Here is an 18,156-nt window from a genome sequence, read left to right as displayed (position 1 = left end):
GAGTGCGTACTCTTTTATTTTTTTAGTTTGACCACAGGTATACCGAACCCGCCTATAGCAGAATCCGACTAATCCTGCTCGACCGGATTTGTGGATTAAGGCCGAAAGTCTCCCAGCAGGTGGTGGGGTTTAAACCCATGACCTCAAGGTCACCACAGCTCCGCGCTGCCAACTGCACTACGACCCGTTGGTGGAGTGTATACTCTTTAGTATCCATTGAGTCTTGAGTGAACATGTGGCATACAACTGAATTCAATATTCCAAAATGCTACTGTATAGTACCATTTCTTGCATAAATTACGAACTCGTATTATAATACTATTATGTCAATCATCATATGAAATGTTATAGTACTAGGAGCCCATACACGATCTTAATTGATGGAACATGAGAAACCCAACACAAAAATTTTATTAAAAAAATTTTATTCAAAAATGTTTCGTACTTATTCCTGCAGAAGTGGAATGCTCTGCTCATGGCTAAAGAAATTAGTGGGATCAACCACACTCTTAATCCTCACCAATCTATCAAAATTATCCACAAAATATTTCTCCCCATAAATCTTAGCCTCATTATAAGCTTCCACACCATTTCCCTCCGATTTGCTACCAATCTCAATATCTCTATAGTTCAAATAAGCCTTCCTCGGATTCTTGGACACAAACGGCTCCATGTAATCATACAAATCCCTCACTATCTGCAAACGGTTTTCTTCCACACCCGGGCCCACTTCACCCCAGAAATAGAAATATTGAATCTTGAAAATATTCCCCTCCCTATGTGGAAACGCCGTCGCCGCCGCCGGAATCTCACTCATCCGCCCGCCGTACGGATTGAATTTCACAAACAACCCATTTCCCACGGCGGCGATCCGCCGCAGCAATCCGTCGAGCCCGGTCAGCGAAATCGGGCTTGTCACGTAGTCCGATTTTATTTTGAACGTGGACGGGCCCGGGTTTCGGGCTAGCAAGGCCGTTTCCGGGGCGTCGTCCGGAAATTCGGCCCACAGCATGGCGGCCTTGATCCAGCTCATTTCCTTGCAATGCTGTTTCTCTAACCCTAGCTCGGGAAACTGCGCCGCGGAAATTCGTACGAGGTCGTCCGAATTTCCGAGGTACATTGCAAGGAAAGTAACGGAAGCTGTCGCGTTCCCACTTGCGAAGAGATTAGCCCTAACGAATAACTCGTTGTCGAATTTGTCGGCCACGAATTGCCAGCGGTGGAGAATTTCCGTCGCGTTTTCGTCTTGGGTTTTCGTGACCTTGAAAATCGTGACCGGATTGGGTATAGTGACTAGATTGATTTTGTACGACAGCACCACCGCGAAACTGGCGGCGCCGCCGCCGTTGATTGCCCAGAAAAGGTCTTCGCCCATCGCCTCGCGGTCGAGGATTCTCCCACTGGCATCGACTACCTTTGCGTCGGCCACGTTGTCGATGGAGAGGCCGTATTTCCGGAGGAGGTTTCCGTAGCCGGCGCCGCTGATGTGGCCGCCGATGCCCAAGGTGGGGCAGACACCAGCAGGGAAAGCGAGGTTTTCGCTTGTTTCCCATATTTTGTAGTATAGCTCACCCAGTGTAGCGCCAGACTGCACCCAAGCAGTGGGTGCAGTTTGGTTTGTCAGGTCTATCTTGATAGACCTGAGGTTGAACATGTCGAGGATGGCGAATGGGGTTTTGGATGTGTAGGAGAGGCCTTCATAGTCGTGGCCACCGCTCCGGATTCTGAGATCTAGAGAGGCCTCCTTCGCGCATATCACGACCTCTCCGACTTGGGATTCGTCGGTCGGGGTTAAGATTAGGGTTGGTTTTGGGGTTTGGGATGTGTTGAAACGGCCATTTCGGATGTATTCTTGAAGGACTGAGGTGTAGTTTTGGTTAAGTGTTGTGTAGATTATGGATTGTGCAACATTCCTTGTTGATAGACATGAAATGAACGAGTCTGTAGAAGCGTAAGAAGAAGAATTCAGACAACAAAACAAGAGGAAAATAGTATAAAACGAAAAGTGGCTCATTGTATATGACAACTTTGTGATAATATGAAGGATTGGAAGCTAGTTTATATACTTTACAGTATGGTGGAATCAAGTATTGGAATTGATTATCTTCATTTTCCTTTTTATATATTGTAATATTGTTATAATTAGGTATTGTATCCCTTCATCAATGTAAAGTTTCGATTTTTTCCCAATAAAGATATCACGTTTCATTTTTTCTTGAAAAAAGTAAACTACACATCTTTTTTATAGCCTCAATTGCCTTTTTTTCTCTTTTCATTTACACATTTAACTATTTTTACCTCTTTCTATATAACATTTCTTAAATAATCCATAATCTAGTTATATGTATTATAAACTGTACTCCCTTCATCCATAAAAATAGTCTCATTTGTGAACAAGACATGTTTTAATGAAAAATTGGTAAAATAAGAGAGAAAGAGAAAAAACAGGTAAAGTGAGAGAGATATAGAGAAAAAGTAAGTCAAGTATGGGAGAGAGGACAAAAAAATGGGTAAAGCATAAGAAAGAAACTTTCCAATTTTAGAAATATATATGAATATTTTTTGTCGACATCCCAAAATAGTAAAATGAGACTATTATCGTGAACGGACGGAGTATTTGATTGATCGAGCGTATAAAATCTTGAATGTAGGAGTATATTTTTGAATCGACGTTATATTTTATAATTATTACTACTACATATGTTAGTTATGTTACTTTTTATTCGTTTAAGTTTATAGTTATACTCTATCTTCTTCTCTATTGGTCATGGTCAAAATAAGAATGTTAGTATTGTTTTTATAAGTGAGCCACACCAATTTGTTATACCGTCATTTCTATAGAAAATAAATGGGGTGTCAAAAATCTTATTTTATGCTTTCCCTAGTTTGATTTCCCATGCAACAATGAAGAACAAAATGTGTAACTTCATATAGTATATAAGGAGGAAATTACAATTAAATTACAACTAATATCAAGAGGACTCGAACTCGGCACCTCATACAATAATGTCTAAGCTTTTTGCCGCTAGGACAAAGGCTCTAGATGGATATATAGACATGGTGTGAATATTAACAAAATGCCCTATACTGTGTAATGACCATGTGGATTTCGGTTTGGATTTGTAATTCAAACCAATTCATAAATTCGAATTTTAAATAAAATATTCCAAGCGAACCAAGCTATCTGAAAAATCCAAAATATAAACAACGAAATTCAATCAAAACAAAAAAAAATCCAAAATTAGATTAAAATGTAGAAAAAATCCAATAAATTCAAAACTCTTAAACTCATAATCTCCTATTCCTAAATTTACATTACTTATTCCAAATACATAACAATAATAATAATAATCATAATAATCATAATAATAATAATTATAATTATTATACTAAATTAATAAATTTATTTGTTGTATATAATGAATTCATTTATTCCAATCAATAATCTCCCCATTAATCATAAGTAACTTCCAACAATCACCAATTTTTATGCATGGAATATTCATTAATTAAAGAATTAATGAAATAATATATGAAATTTTGGAAAACCATTAATCATAAGTAACTTCCAACAATCACCAATTTTTATGCATGGAATATTCATTAATTAAAGAATTAATGAAATAATATATGAAATTTTGGAAAATTCATAGTACATTTTTGTGGATCATATGGAAATATATGGAAAATTCTTATTAATCAATTTTCATGTATGAAAATATGGAAAATTATGCAGGGAAATATGGAATTATATGGAATATTTATTAATTAATAATCGTGCAGGGAAATATGGAAATATATAGAAAATTCCCATTAATTAGTTTTCATGCATGGAATTATGGAAATATATGAAATTTTCCATTAATCAATTTTATGCATGGAAATATATGGAAAAATCGTGCAAGGAAATATGAAAAATAAGGAAATATATGGAAAAAATATATGGAAAATTAGCATTAATCAATTTTCATGCATGGAAAATATGGAAATATATGAAAAAATGCCATTAATAATTTTCATGCATGGAAATATGAAATTACCTTAAAGAATTCGGCCATTTTTTTATTTAAAAAGGAAAATTTCTCCCCACCCCCTTCCCATCGCGTCGCTGGACTTCACAACGGGCATCGCCGGAGCATCTACACCGCACCTGTGATGCTCGCGTCTCCCCTCCCTCGACAGCCCCCCTCGCTCCCCCCCCCCCCATCTCCTTTCTCCCCCAACGCGTCGCGCCCACCGCCCTGACACTCTTCTGTCGCAGCAAATCCCCTCCTCTTTTCTCATATTTTACCAATTTTTGCATTATAACTCGTGTCATATCTTGTTTTTAAAGGATGGAGGCCATATAATTTATAACAAATCATTTAATATCAACAAATAAAGAATAAGGATTTCAATCGGGCCAACATATTCTGGATCTTGGGTTTTTTTGTTAGAGACCATTCGGATGATAACTTTTCGAGTCATAAATCTTCAGCCATAATTCTAAACCTTCAAATTTTGGCAAATCCATCGGGCCAATCTAGCTCGAAAAATTTTATGATTATTTAGACTCATTTTATCGATAGTTTTATACTCTCTCCGTTTCACTCAAAATGTCCACATTCTTTAGTGCTAGAGAATTTTATAAAGAGTTGTTAGGTGGAGTAAGTAGAGAGAAAAAAAGTAGTTGAATATTTTAATTATAAGAAAGGAGAGAGATGTTTATTACCAAATACTATAAAAAGTGGACATCTTGAGTGAGACAAACTAAGAACGAAAGGTGGACATCTTGAATGAGACGAAGGTTGTATGTATAATAGGTGAATACATGCATTGATGCACTTTTTATTAGCACTAAATTATTGCAAGTATATTGTGTAGATCTAGTATAGCTAAAAGTCAGTACTTGATATTAAACTCAGGGAAGTTTCACACACAAATACTCAGCTTCATATACTATTTAGACAAACGTGGTTCAGAATGAGAACACTACTAAACTAATAAGCAATTAAACAAAGCAATTTAATAAACTAAGCAATTGAAAGCGGAGATTGATTTGATTGAAAAACATATGAAACAAAGGGAATTCTAAGAATAGAATACTAATAATGTTCAATATAATGCTACACCGACGGTACTCTCTCTGTCCACGATTTCAAGAATTACTTTGCCATTTTGAGATGTCCACAATTTGAAGAACCATTACTTTATTTCACTATTTGGTATGTGAATCATACATTCCACTAAATCTTTTTCACTCACAATCCATTATAAAAATAATATTAAAAATGAAACTCATAGTACACTAACTTTTTTCATTCACTTTTCTTTATAAAGTCAAACAATTTCATAAAACACGTGCCTAGTCAAAATGACTTATTGAGAGTATTACTTTAAAAAAAGTCGACTATGTGAAAGAGTTAAATGGGTATGTAATTTAGGCATACATTAAGTTTCATATCAGTCTAAAAAAATTATTTCCATACTCCAAGTTGAGTACAACAAATTCAAAATGGGAAAAAACTTTGTAATACTATTATACTCACTCCAGTATAAAATACTCTACGATATTAGTAAAATAGAGATGTTCATGTTAGAATGGAAATATTGCACAAAATCAATTAGGACGATTTAGAGGAATCAATTTAGGAGATTGATAGCATATTTCAATTAGAATATGAACCTTCCTTGTATACTTTGTAACAGCCTCTATAAGAGGAGATTTGTACAATGAATGAAACAACATAGAAAAGGTAATTCTCCTTATGTCCTTAACCTTTGTACCGATTGACATGGTACCAGAGCGGGATTTTCTCCTGTGACTCAGAGAAATCTCATCATCGTCTATACCTTTCCCGACCAATTGTAACCAAAACCTGTGAAAAAAAAACTAGTAAAAGGATGTCAGAATCCGATGAAACCAAAGAAATCGTTACCGACAGCAAGGAAACAGAAGAGTTTGCAAGGATGTTTGCAAACTTCATGCGCAATAGTTTTGCCATGACAAACACAGATGCGGCTAACAAGTCACACAACCCACCACCGGAGATCGTGGTGGATACCAAGTCACTGGATATCGGCTACAAACTAAACAACGAGAACTACTCGTTGTGGGCAGTATTGATGGAGAGAGCCATCAGTGGCAGGGGAATGATCTCCCACCTCACCGGGCATCCTTCTCCTCCAACAAAGACGGATCCGGCCTTTGCACGGTGGCAACAGGCGGACCACTGTGTCTTCACGTGGTTGGTTCAAACCATTGAACAGAAACTAGTCAGCCGAATATCCAAACACGCAACAACCAAAGAAGTATGGAGGAGCCTGGCCGTAACCTACTCCAGTGGCGGAGATAGGATACAAGTCTACGACCTCCGTCGCCGTGCGACCACCCTGAAATAGAAAGGTGAAACATTAGAGGAGATCTGGTCTCAATTGCAAGAAATATGGCTAGCCATCGACCAAAAGTCACCAAATCCAATGAAGTATCAGGAAGATGTCGATATCTACGACAACCGTACCCAAGAAGATAGGGTGTATCAATTACTCACTGCCCTAGACTACAAGTATGAAAGCACGAAGAGAGAAATTCTCAAGATGAAGTCGTTTCCCTCACTGGATGAAGCATACGCAACAATAAGGAGGGAGGATACAAAAATGAGCATTTTACAACATGCCCGTAATGAAGATAAGAACGCACTGCAGGGAGTAGTTGCCGGCCTAGCGGTGCGAAGTAGACCGCCTCAACCACAGAGGAGCGGCGGCAGTGGAGGTGGAAACAGCTGGAATCGACGAATGGATGAAGACCGATCCAAAATGGTGTGCTCGGTATGTGGCCGGAAAAAACATACCAAGGAGACTTGCTTCGAGGTGGTGGGGTTCCCAGAGTGGTGGGAAGCCAAATATGGTCGGCCACCGCCACCAAGCTCCAGCAGGGGAGGTCAACCGGCACCAGGCAGAGGCGGTGGGCGTGCAACCATATCAGTGGCTGGTGATGGAACGCCCGCCACCGTCAGGGGTGAGTGACGAGGCGGCGGTGCATACACAAGGTAATTTAGGGCTTGATGCAATTTTGCAATCAAGCCCCTTCATTTTCCAGAAACCATACATTGCACCCCACTGTTTGCCTCCAGATCCCCCAACTATGCAAAACTTGCAAAATGACCCCAATAATTCCGAAAATATAAGTCAACCCCCTAATTGTCAAAAGTTGGACATTGTGGAACTTATTCCGTGTAAAAACCATTTTGAAATACTCGAAAATTTATCAACTGCGTGTGCAGTATCTTCTTGTGAGAAAAAAAAATGACAGGTGGATCTTTGATTGTGGGGCTACGGATACTATGACCTATGATGCCTCTGACATCATTGAACCCACAAAACCGGAGAAACCGTACGTACAGACAGCTAGTGGAGAGGTGTCGACTGTTGAAGGAGCCGGGACAGTAAATATATCATCAACATTAAAATTGTCAAATTGTCTCTATGTCCCGTCTCTATCACATAAACTATTGTCGATCAGCCATGTCACCCGAGAACTAAATTGCTCCTTACTAATGCAGCCAACTTTTGCCTACTGCAGGATATCAGGACGAAGGAGATTATTGGACGTGGCACTGAGAAGGACGGGTTGTCCTACGTCGACGAGATAGCTCCAAAAGGAACCGCGTTGCTAACTCAGGGATATGCGAATCGAGAAGCTTGGTTGTGGCATCGTCGTCAAGGTCATCCTTCTGCAAGTCATTTAAATTTGTTATTTCCCAAGTTTTTTGCTTTTTGTGGATGATTGCACCAGTATGGTATGGGTTTATTTTATGAAGCATAAGTCTGAGGTTGTGTCTCATTTTATACACTTTTGTAAACTTGTGCAAAACAAGTACCAGAAAAATATCCAAACCCTTCGATCTGACAATGGGGAGGGGGGAATTTGTTAACTCGGGTATGCAAACCTTCTGTAAAGATAATGGAATCCTTCATCAAACCACTTGTCCCCACACACCAGAACAAAATGGTGTAGCCGAAAGAAAAAACCGTATCCTCTTAGAAATGACTAGAGCAATGCTTCTTGAATCCCAAACACCGAAACGTTTCTGGCCTAAAGCTCTAGCTACTGCAGCCTACTTAGTGAACCATTTTCCCACCCGAACCTTGAAGTTCAGAACCCTACTCGAAGTTCTCTCAACTCAAGCTAAAATTCCACAAGCCTTGACCCTCCGGCCTAGAGTCTTCGGGAGCTCAGTCTTTGTCCATATCCCGAAACATGAACGAACCAAACTCTCGCCGTGTGTTGTGAAATGTGTCTTTGTGGGGTATGGGATAAATCAAAAGGGGCATCGTTGCTATGACCCTAAAACCAAACGAATCCATGTCACAATGAACTGTAATTTCTTGGAGTCAGAATATTTTTTCCACCATCTTAGTGGTCAGGGAGAGAGTGAGAACGATAGGAGAGATGGAGAGTCTAGAAATAGTGACCCACTAAGTTGGTTGCCATTGCCAAGCTATCTCAATGCGGATCCACCCGAGAAGGTTGTCGGAACCACCGAGCAGGTCTCATCAGAACAACCTAACCAACTCAGTGCCCCGGATCAAGATCCTCCTCTGATATCCAATGTAAGTATTCTCCTTGATTCCGACACTGTTGATTCTAATAAATCACCTTGAACTGGTAGTAATGAGGCAGGGGGAGATGAGTCGCAAGGGGTGATCGAAAACAACATCTCCAGGGCAGGGGAGGTCGCAGTGGATGAGGATACCGGGCGATACGTGTTGCCCAACCGATCGAATAGGGGAGTTCCGCCGAAAAGGTATTCCTCATAACGAATTGGCAAGAACACACGCTATGCAATAGCGAATAGTGCCGTCAGTCGTTTGTCCGAGATGGCACGAGCATCTGAAGCAGCACTGTGTGAGGAGGAAGAGATACCATACTTAGCAGAGGAAGCGATGAAGCACAAACACTGGAGGGAAGCCATGCAGAAGGAAATGGATGCCCTAGCTTGAAATCAGACGTGGGATAAGAGCAAGCTACCGGAGGGAGTAAGGCCAATTGGGTGCAGATTGGTGTTCGCGATTAAGAGGAGACCAGACGGGTCCATTGAAAGGTATAAAGCACGGCTGGTAGCGAAGGGATATACTCAGACATATGGCGTGGACTATGCAGAAACCTTTTCTCCAGTCGCGAAAATGAACACAATAAGAGTTCTTCTGTCAATTGCAGCTAATCAGGATTGGCCGTTTTACCAGTTTGATGTCACGAACGCCTTCCTGCATGGAGAATTGAAAAAAAGGGTATATATGGAGGCACCGCCGGGTTTTACACAGGGGTTTGAAAAAGGAGAAGTCTGCCACTTGAAGAAGACATTGTATGGGTTAAAACAGTTGCCGAGAGTATGGTTTGGGAGGTTCACTGATGCTATGACTCTGTATGGATTCCACCAGATTCACTCGGATCATACATTGTTATAAAGAGGCAAGAAGGGAAGGTAACATGTTTGATCATTTATGTAGACGATATGATTATTACTGGTGATGATGCAGAAGAAATCAAGAAGCTAAGAGATAGTTTGTTTAAGGAGTTCGAGATGAAAGATCTGGGCGACCTCAAATATTTCTTAGGGATTGAAGTGTTGAGATCCAAAGGGGGAATATTCTTGAGGCAGAAGAAGTACATTCTCGACATCCTTGCTGAAACTGGACTACTAGAGTGCAATTCTCCTGACACACCAATTGCGGTGAATCATGGGTTGAAGATCGTGGAAGGTGTTGAACTGGCAGATCATGGTAGGTATCAGCGTTTAGTTGGGAAACTCATTTATCTCTCCCATACTAGACCAGATATCACCTACGCAGTGGGAATTGTGAGCCAGTTCATGCATTTGCCACAAGTTGATCATATGGAAGTTGTGGTGAGAATTGTAAAGTACTTGAAAGGAACTGTTGGTCATGGAGTGCTATTTAAAAAGGTGGGACATTTAGAGATAAATGGGTATACGGGTGTAGACTGGGCCGGCAATCCAGTAGATAGACGGTCCACCTCCGGTTACTTCACCTTTGTTGAAGGAAACTTGGTGACTTGGAAGAGCAAAAAATAGAAGTGGTGGCATTGTCTAGTGCGGAGGCAGAGTTCAGAGGAATTAAAGCGGGTTGACGGATTTACTCTGGCTAAGAAGGTTGATGATAGAAATTGGCTTTCAACCCCAGAAAAGCCAAATGTATTGTGACAATAAGGCAGCAATAAGCATTGTCGAAAATCCGGTGCAACATGACAGAACCAAACACGTGGAAGTCGATAGACACTTCATCAAGGAGAAAATTGAGAAAGGAATCGTGGAATTCTCATTTGTGAGGTCAGAAGATCAACTGGCGGATATTCTCACCAAAGCCGTCAGTTCTAGAAATTTTTGAAGAGGTGTTGAGCAAGCTAAGTATTGGTGACCCCACTACTAAGCTTGAAGGGGAGTGTTAGAATGGAAAGATTGCACAAAATCAATTAGGACGATTTGGATGAATCAATTTAGGAGATTGATAGCATATTTCAATTAGAATAGGAACCTTCCTTGTATACATTGTAACAGCCTCTATAAGAGGAGATTTGTACAATGAATGAAACAACACAGAAAATGTAATTCTCCATATGTCCTTAACCTTTGTACCGATTGACGGTTCATAAATAATTATTAAAGTAATATTAGTAGAAAATGAAATCTATATCATTAGAGAAAGAAACTAATCTAAAAAAATGGAAACTAAATTCGATGGACGAGCTAAAATAAAAAAATATAATCGTTTCCATTACTCCATAGTTTTAATTAAAGTTAATTAAAATATGACGCTAGTTAATTAATGTTCTTTTTTCCTCAAATACTTATCATTAGTCATTACTGTTAGTATCCTTAAATCAGACTCAAGAGTATGAAATTACAATATGACATGCTATTCCAAGTTGAACTCAACAGAACATAAATTGCATCTAGAACCCGAACATATGTAAATTTTATTAATTAATTTTCAAATTGTTAGTGTAGTAGTATTATTTTCCTGCTTGTTTACCAGTGTCATAGTGTAAACCATATCAAACTAATTTAAAATAGGCCGAAAAAAATAATTGTGGCTAATAATCTTGGACGTGTAGAGCTTATTGGGAAACTTAGATCACTACTACTCCATTAGTTTTTCTAATTTTGAATTTTTTATTCTCCAAAATTTGCTGCATTAATTAAATCAATCATTAAAAAATCAAAGTTTCCCATGCAATTAAGGCCAAACCTCATAAAACACCCTCTAAATATTGTACAGAATTATCAAAGGAACCATTTCAGGATTTCCCGGGCAAATCCTCCACCGCCTCCGCCGTGGTGCTGATTTATAGAACTAAAACGGATCCAAATCAGTATGACTATTGCCATCATCACGTGGTGGAAACCCTTGTCCGAATAAACTCAATGGATCATCTCCGATTTCCCCCAAATCGGCAAAGAAACTGTCTTGATCGTGGCTCGCCGTCGCCGGCTTGTATGATTCGTCGAATTCAGCTTCAACCTCTTCTTTGACGGCTCCGTAGTTGTCTAAGGAGGTTTCTTTGTTGTCGTGATTTTTGGGGTTTGTGTCTTTTTCTGAGTCCTTGGTGGTCTTGGGTGGTTGAGATCGGGTGGAGCCGGCGAGGGCGTTGCGCTGCGTCGGCCACGGATGGTTGTGCTCCGAGGTGTAGGTAATCACGAGCATATTCGGCTCGGTTCGGCTCCGCTCCACTTGTTTCCTAGCCGAGCACCCCTTCGAGCTACTGCCTCTGTAATAGACCCTGCAGATGTAGTGGTTTTGTAAAAACTTAGAATCTTGGCTTCAAACACAATCTAACACATTATCTAGAAATATGAATATATGAGGTTATAATGAATCTATATATGATTTCATTCTATAAGGTCATCTACAACGCTGTTCCTATACCGTTCCTAAACCGTTCCTTAAACTACTATTTGCGGGCCCCACTGTACTTTTTTACTCCATTCCTTAACTAAGGAACGGAACCTGCAACCCTCCGTTCCTTAACCGTTCCTTAACCGTTCCTTAAATTACTATTCATTCAATTTCATTTTTTATTTTTATTTCCAACTCAATTCAATTAAAACAAACACACTTTAATAAAAAACAAACACACTTTATTAAAAAACACACAACATTAAAACAAAGTTACAACTTAAACTTAAAAAAATAAAAAGCACACAATTAAAATCCTAAAAAAATAAAAGTACACAATTTTATTTTGTTCGTACGTACGGGAGCGTCGTTGGGGCGGCGCGGCTTCTTCCGCCTCCCGTCGTCGATCTTGTTCAAGTGATTGTTCCAATATTTGACGTATTTGTTCAAAAGGATCCATTAGTTTGATTAAATTTGGGAGAAGAAAAACAGAGTTGATTTGAGATGAAAATTGGGGTGGAAATAGAGAGGATTTGAGAGGAATAGATGTGTGTTTGTGAGTGAAATGAGTATGAAATAGGAGTATTTATAGAGTAAATAAATTTAAAAAAAAATAAATAAATAACGGCAAAAAAAAACGGTAACAATACCGTTGCAAAAAATTTTTTTATTAAATTCGAATTTAAAAAAAAAACGAATTATTGCGTCACCGTGACGACGCCCACTCGCGGGGCAGCGAGTGGGCGTCACGCGTCGAATGGGAGGCCGCCACGTCGCCTCGGCGCGTGGCGGCACAGACCGTGCCGCGTCTCGTGCCGACGGCACCCGGGACGGCATGGGAACGGAACCGCGACGAAACGCAGCGCCGTAACGCGTTCCGCTACGGTTTCGTTCCGAAGGAACGAAACGCGGAATGCCCGCGGCCCGCGTTGCGGGTGCTCTAAACACATTGCAGAAGAATTGGCTTTGAGAATTAGGTAAACTACACACATTCTCATAACTTTAAGTACTACTCTAGATATAAAAAAATATGAATGAAGAGATTTTGCAAGCCTTTGAATAGTTATCCTTCATTATCTTCCATTTTGTGCGGTTCTAGTTTTGTGTGTTAAGTGGAGACCGTACAAAATATGAGAGAGAATAAAGTATAGATAAACTGTTTTCATTTTTTGAAATGAATAATCTTTATTTGGAAAGCCCAAAAAGGTGTATATTATGTCTGAACAATACCTCGGAAAAGGCGAACCCTTGATTGGCTTCTGTCCGTACTTCCGCCAAGCCCAAAGATCCGATGGAACAACTTCTCCAGTAGCTCTGCTGTTCGCTGGTGCTGCTGCTGGAATACAAACTACTTTCTTCGCCTGACTTTTCCTACATTTAAATATTGCGTCGAAATCAGTTTTTCTTTTTGCTCAACTCAATTCATTTCAATTGCAGTTTCTGCACTGCCTTTTGTAATGAAAAAAGAAATAAAAACAGGCCAAAATGGCGGAGAATATGATTTCAAGAAATAGTGATCCTTAAGGGCTCGTTTTGTAGCGTGGATTGGATATAGCATGATAATTAACTTGGGATTAAATTTTCAGGCTGAAAGATGGATAACATCTTGATAAGGTTTTTGTGAATTTGTTTTGTAGAATAGATATTGCTTAGGATTATTTCATAGATAAAACATGAAATGACAAATATACCCTCATTGCATATATAAATAAACAATTAGATGTGCAATTCACCTTACCGGTTCAATTATTTGCAACTCTACTTGCAAGTTTTAATTCTAATAATTATTCATCCATCTCTAATTAGAAGTTTAATTATAATAATTATTCATCCATCTCTAATTACAAGTTTAATTATAACAATGAATTTATAGATCTTAGAAGAGCTCATCACTGCCTCCAATTTGTGTAAAATTGTGCGGCAACAATGAATTTATAGAACACAAAGCTCAAGTCCAAAACAAATCATCTATCAATATCAGTGGAGTAAATGATGATTGAACAAATCTATTGAAACAATTTATAGAAAATCAAGGCTCGGATTTGGATTACCAACATCATCACCTCCTCAGATTTGCAAAAATTGAAGGAGATGACAGATGTAAGTGTGTCGGCGGCCGTGGAGAAAGGCGGCCACGCGCCAGCAACCACTACCACCGGAAACCTGCACTACAGTCGCCGGCCATTTTCGGCACAAAGGAGAGAGACGCATCGAATCTATGGAGAGAGAGAGAGGGAGGTAAGTGTATAGGCGGCGTGGAGAGGGCGGTCGTGCGCCGGCGACCACTACCACTGAACACTTGCACAACCATCGCGGGCCAAAGTATCGTGTTGAGAGAGTGGACTTCGTTGAGGGGGTAACAGAAAAGGAGAGAGAGGAGGAGGTAAAAGAAAGGGCATGGAGGGGAAATCTTGTTGAAACAGTGCATAAACCCACAAATTTTTTGGGATTAATTAACCAAGCCCAATAGTGAAAAATAGAACTATTCATGAGGGCCTGGCGGGCCGCCGCCTTTTTTTTCGGGCCTTGAGTTGTATTTATCCAAGCTACAAAACAGACGATTAACAATGATAATAAACCTTTTCCATGTTTATCCCATCTATAAAACAGGCCCTAAAAGAATAGTAGCATGAAAGCTAAGTCTAATTAATTTAACACCCCTCACAATACTGTCGGACTGGGATGTGGGGGGCTCTTACGGTTGGGGTTTCAACTAGGGATGTCAATCGGGCCAACCCGTTCAGGTTGTCGGCCATTCGGGTACAAGCTATTCGGATTATATTTTTTCGGGTTATAAAAGTTCGACCCTAACCCTAACCCTTCGGGTTTCGGGCTAACCCACCGGGTTATTCGGGCCAATGCGTATTTTTAATTCTTTTAATATTTTCAAAAAAATAATATGTATTTTAAATTTTCTTTCATTATATACATATTTTTAATTAATCATGCAACAATGAAATACGTATGTTTAATTTTCTTTAATATTTTTAAAAAAGATTAAGTTATTTAAATTTAAATAACTTATTCATTACATAATTATATACAAAATATCTATCAATAGTATGTTTATGTTTATGTATTTAAAACATAAATCAACACTTTGTTTCAAAATTCAAACATAAATCAATTCGTAGAAAATTGAATAAAATTTTCATAACGTGAGAGGTGCATCGTAGATGTAACAAAAATATTTTGAATTGTTAAAGAGTGAATTATCAAGATGCTAGCTAATTGGAGTAACTCAAAGTTTTCTTGAATTATGATTGGTCAAATTTAATTTATTCCAACTGTAAATAAGTCAAATAATAATTTATCTTTGTTTTAAGAATCATCAAAGTACGCATAATTCAATGACGAAGAGGCGCCAAAACACTTTGCACTATTATATTGAAAATATACTAAAATAAAGCTTTTATGTACGAGTATTTATGAATCCATGAACTACATAGTGATTTTTTTCTTGATCTTATATAGTCGGTTGACGTATTTGGATTTTGCATGGTTTTAGAGGGTTGTCTTGGTTGATTTTGATTATATTTCTATATTTTTGTATGTTTACATGTTTGTTAAGAAATGATAGAAAATGGATTAGAAAATGTACACAAAATATGTGGATGTGCAGCAGCCTTGTTTGAGTCAATATTTCTTGCGATTTTGAAGTCTGATAAACCCCTAATGCATATCATTCTCTTCGTCTTTGAAAGAGCTTCGCGTGGATATATTGCACGCCTCAATCGGAGCTTTGTAGAGAAAGTTATGACGTTATAAAAACTGCTCGCTGTGCACCAGCCTTCAACCCGAACGGGTCAGCTCGAATGGCCCGATTTTAAATTCGGGCTGCGTAATTAAAACCCTAACCCTGTATTTTTATCGGGTTATTCGGGTCGATCCGCGGGTTCCGGGTTACATTAACATCTCTAGTTTCAACCTTTTGTATGAATGAAAGCAAAGTCTAATTAATTTTGAAGGGTTTTGATCAATTATTAATTTCAATTAGGAAAAAAATGAAGTATATAGTCAACCAAAACCCTATTTCGGGGTCATTGCCTCATTAACTAGGGCATGTGATTTCCCTTAGAACTTCCATAGTTAATTAATGCAAGATGCAATATTTAAAATTCTACTACTATTGTTTTGTATCTTCATTTGCTAACAATAATTCAAAATAAAAATAAAAAATAAAAAAAAGTCCCACCTTTTGACGGCCGTATTTCGCGGAGACGAGATCTGCAAGCCAGAGACTAAAATAGGAGGATTCTTCACCTCCCTTTGCGGCGGCGGCGGCGATGGAAGTTCACATGGCATCCTGGAGAAAATGTTTGAGGGTGTGTTCATCTCATTGTAGAAGAGGTGAGAAGTAGTTGGAGGGGTTTGGATGAGAGGAATATCGGTGATGTAAGTGAATGGATTTCCCAAATATTCCGGAGGGTAGTTGATTGAGTTTCTTGAAAATCTCCGGTCGGCACCAGGCTGTTGTGACGGTGTTGCGCAGCCATCTGCGGTGGCGCCTTGGTTGTTCTTCTCCATCATCTCTTAGTTAAACAAGTGGAAATGAAATCAGCTAGCTCCTCATTTGAATTATTGACCATGCACTCCTTGATCTTAAGGTTTCTGAAGTTTGTTTGAAGATAACTGAGATTGATTCTTTTACAGAGAGAGATGGAGATGTTGGGGAAGAAGAAAGAGACGCTGACTTCGGATATGAAAGAGCTCTTTCACATTTTATTAAATTAATAAGTAAAGTCCATGAAAAAAGAAGTAACCGACATGAGTTTTAAGAGTGTCCACATGACACTCCAATAGCTCCGCCCTAAAATTTGTCCATAGCCCCAAGTTTTTTGTCCACGGTCCCAAAATTTTGTTTCCGCCACTATAGTGGATACTTCCAATAGCCCCCAAATTTTATAATAATTTTAATTTTAACATTGTTTTTTATTTCAATCAAGTATAATTAAAATCACCGCAGTGTAAATAATTAGAAACCGAGATAATTGGGACCGAATACTCGTTGTATTAAAAAGGGTAAAATTGTACAATGAATATTTAAAATACAATACAACGAGAAGGATAGCCGCCATATCCCGACGGCTGAGTAGGATAGCCGCCATATCCCTGTGAAGGATTGCCGCCATAGCCCGATTCCTGCGAGTCGGGTGATTCATCGTCTACTCTATGCATTTTTAGAGAGTGAAAGTGTAGATAGTGAATGAAGGGAGAGTGTGTGAAAATGGTGAAAAATGGGAGGTGGAGGAGTGGTATTTATAGAGTGAATTTTGAAAAAAAAAAAGAAAAATTCGAGGACCGCTGGCGCGCCTATCGCCGGCGCACTATGGCCGGCGCGCCTATAGGCGGAGCGAAAGGCCGCCCGGCGCGTCCTCGCCCCGGTTTCGCCGAATGCCGGTCTGCCCCAAAATTCTCGTCCGCCCTAGGGCGGACGTCGCCTACACTATGGTTCGCCCCACGCTCGCCCCAACCCGCGGCTATCCATAGTGGATACCCTAATACCTCCTCTGTTTCGAGATGGTTGAGTCGTATTCCTTTTTAGATTGTTCCAAAATAGTTAAATCATTTGTATTTTATAGAAAAACTTTATCATCTTTTATACATCACCATCTATTACTTTATTATTTCTTATTTTACTCTCTTTATTTTAACTTTTAAAAAATCAGTTTCTTAAATTCACTAATCAAAAGAAATATCTAAACTAGCTTGAGGAAGAGGGAATATAAAATTAAAAAATTTATAACGAAAATATGATGGAAATATTATAGTAAGTGAAAAACAACACCGCTATAGGCAATATCATGTCAGAATGTATTAACGGATTGTTGGACAAAACTTTAATTTACCAAATCAAATCGCAAAAAGGTTTGGCTAAGTGAAATTTCAAATTCAAAATTCAGAAAAACAACTTTAATTTCCACTTAGAAAATTTTACGCTGTTAATTATGTCTATGGTGTCGGTGTAAATGTAATTAGGCTAACGTAAGTATCTATTGTCCAATCCTACAAAGTATATTCAAGCGGGAGTTAAACTAAATCTAATAATCCTCAATCCCATGGAAATTGGTCATTTAATTTATCACGAATTTTAATGGGTAATTGATAATGTACGAAAGAATAAGAAAAAATAGTTGAAATTATGTAATTGATGGTGGGGCCCATAAATGATAAAATAAAAGAAACGGAGAAAAAAAATCAATCATAAATGTATATAAACTATTTACATTGGACGGATGAAAAAGTAAATATGACATATTT

At 38.8% G+C, this 18,156-nt stretch overlaps 1 protein-coding gene and 1 long non-coding RNA gene across 2 annotated transcripts; both read right to left on the bottom strand.

Annotated features, from left to right (window-relative positions):
* Window positions 1–445: 445 nt before the first annotated feature.
* Window positions 446–2,014, bottom strand: LOC121786635 (berberine bridge enzyme-like 8). Its single transcript, XM_042185269.1, has one exon. The coding sequence runs from the start codon at window positions 2,012–2,014 to the stop codon at window positions 446–448; it is 1,569 nt and encodes a 522-aa protein (XP_042041203.1).
* A 9,175-nt stretch (window positions 2,015–11,189) lies between these two features.
* LOC121786411 lies at window positions 11,190–13,510 on the bottom strand. Its single transcript, XR_006047154.1, has 2 exons — window positions 13,126–13,510; window positions 11,190–11,779 (listed from the first exon to the last, which is right to left on the bottom strand). It is a non-coding gene; the product is annotated as an uncharacterized LOC121786411 (long non-coding RNA).
* Between the last annotated feature and the right edge of the window lie 4,646 nt (window positions 13,511–18,156).

This window comes from Salvia splendens, chromosome 22, assembly GCF_004379255.2.
Source record: "Salvia splendens isolate huo1 chromosome 22, SspV2, whole genome shotgun sequence".
Taxonomy (NCBI): domain Eukaryota; kingdom Viridiplantae; phylum Streptophyta; class Magnoliopsida; order Lamiales; family Lamiaceae; genus Salvia; species Salvia splendens.
This window is presented reverse-complemented; position numbering and strand designations above follow the sequence as displayed.

Coding starts and splice junctions, on each gene's coding strand:
- LOC121786635 (XM_042185269.1), bottom strand. CDS start 2,014: ATGAGCCACTTTTCGTTTTATACTATTTTCCTCTTGTTTTGTTGTCTG.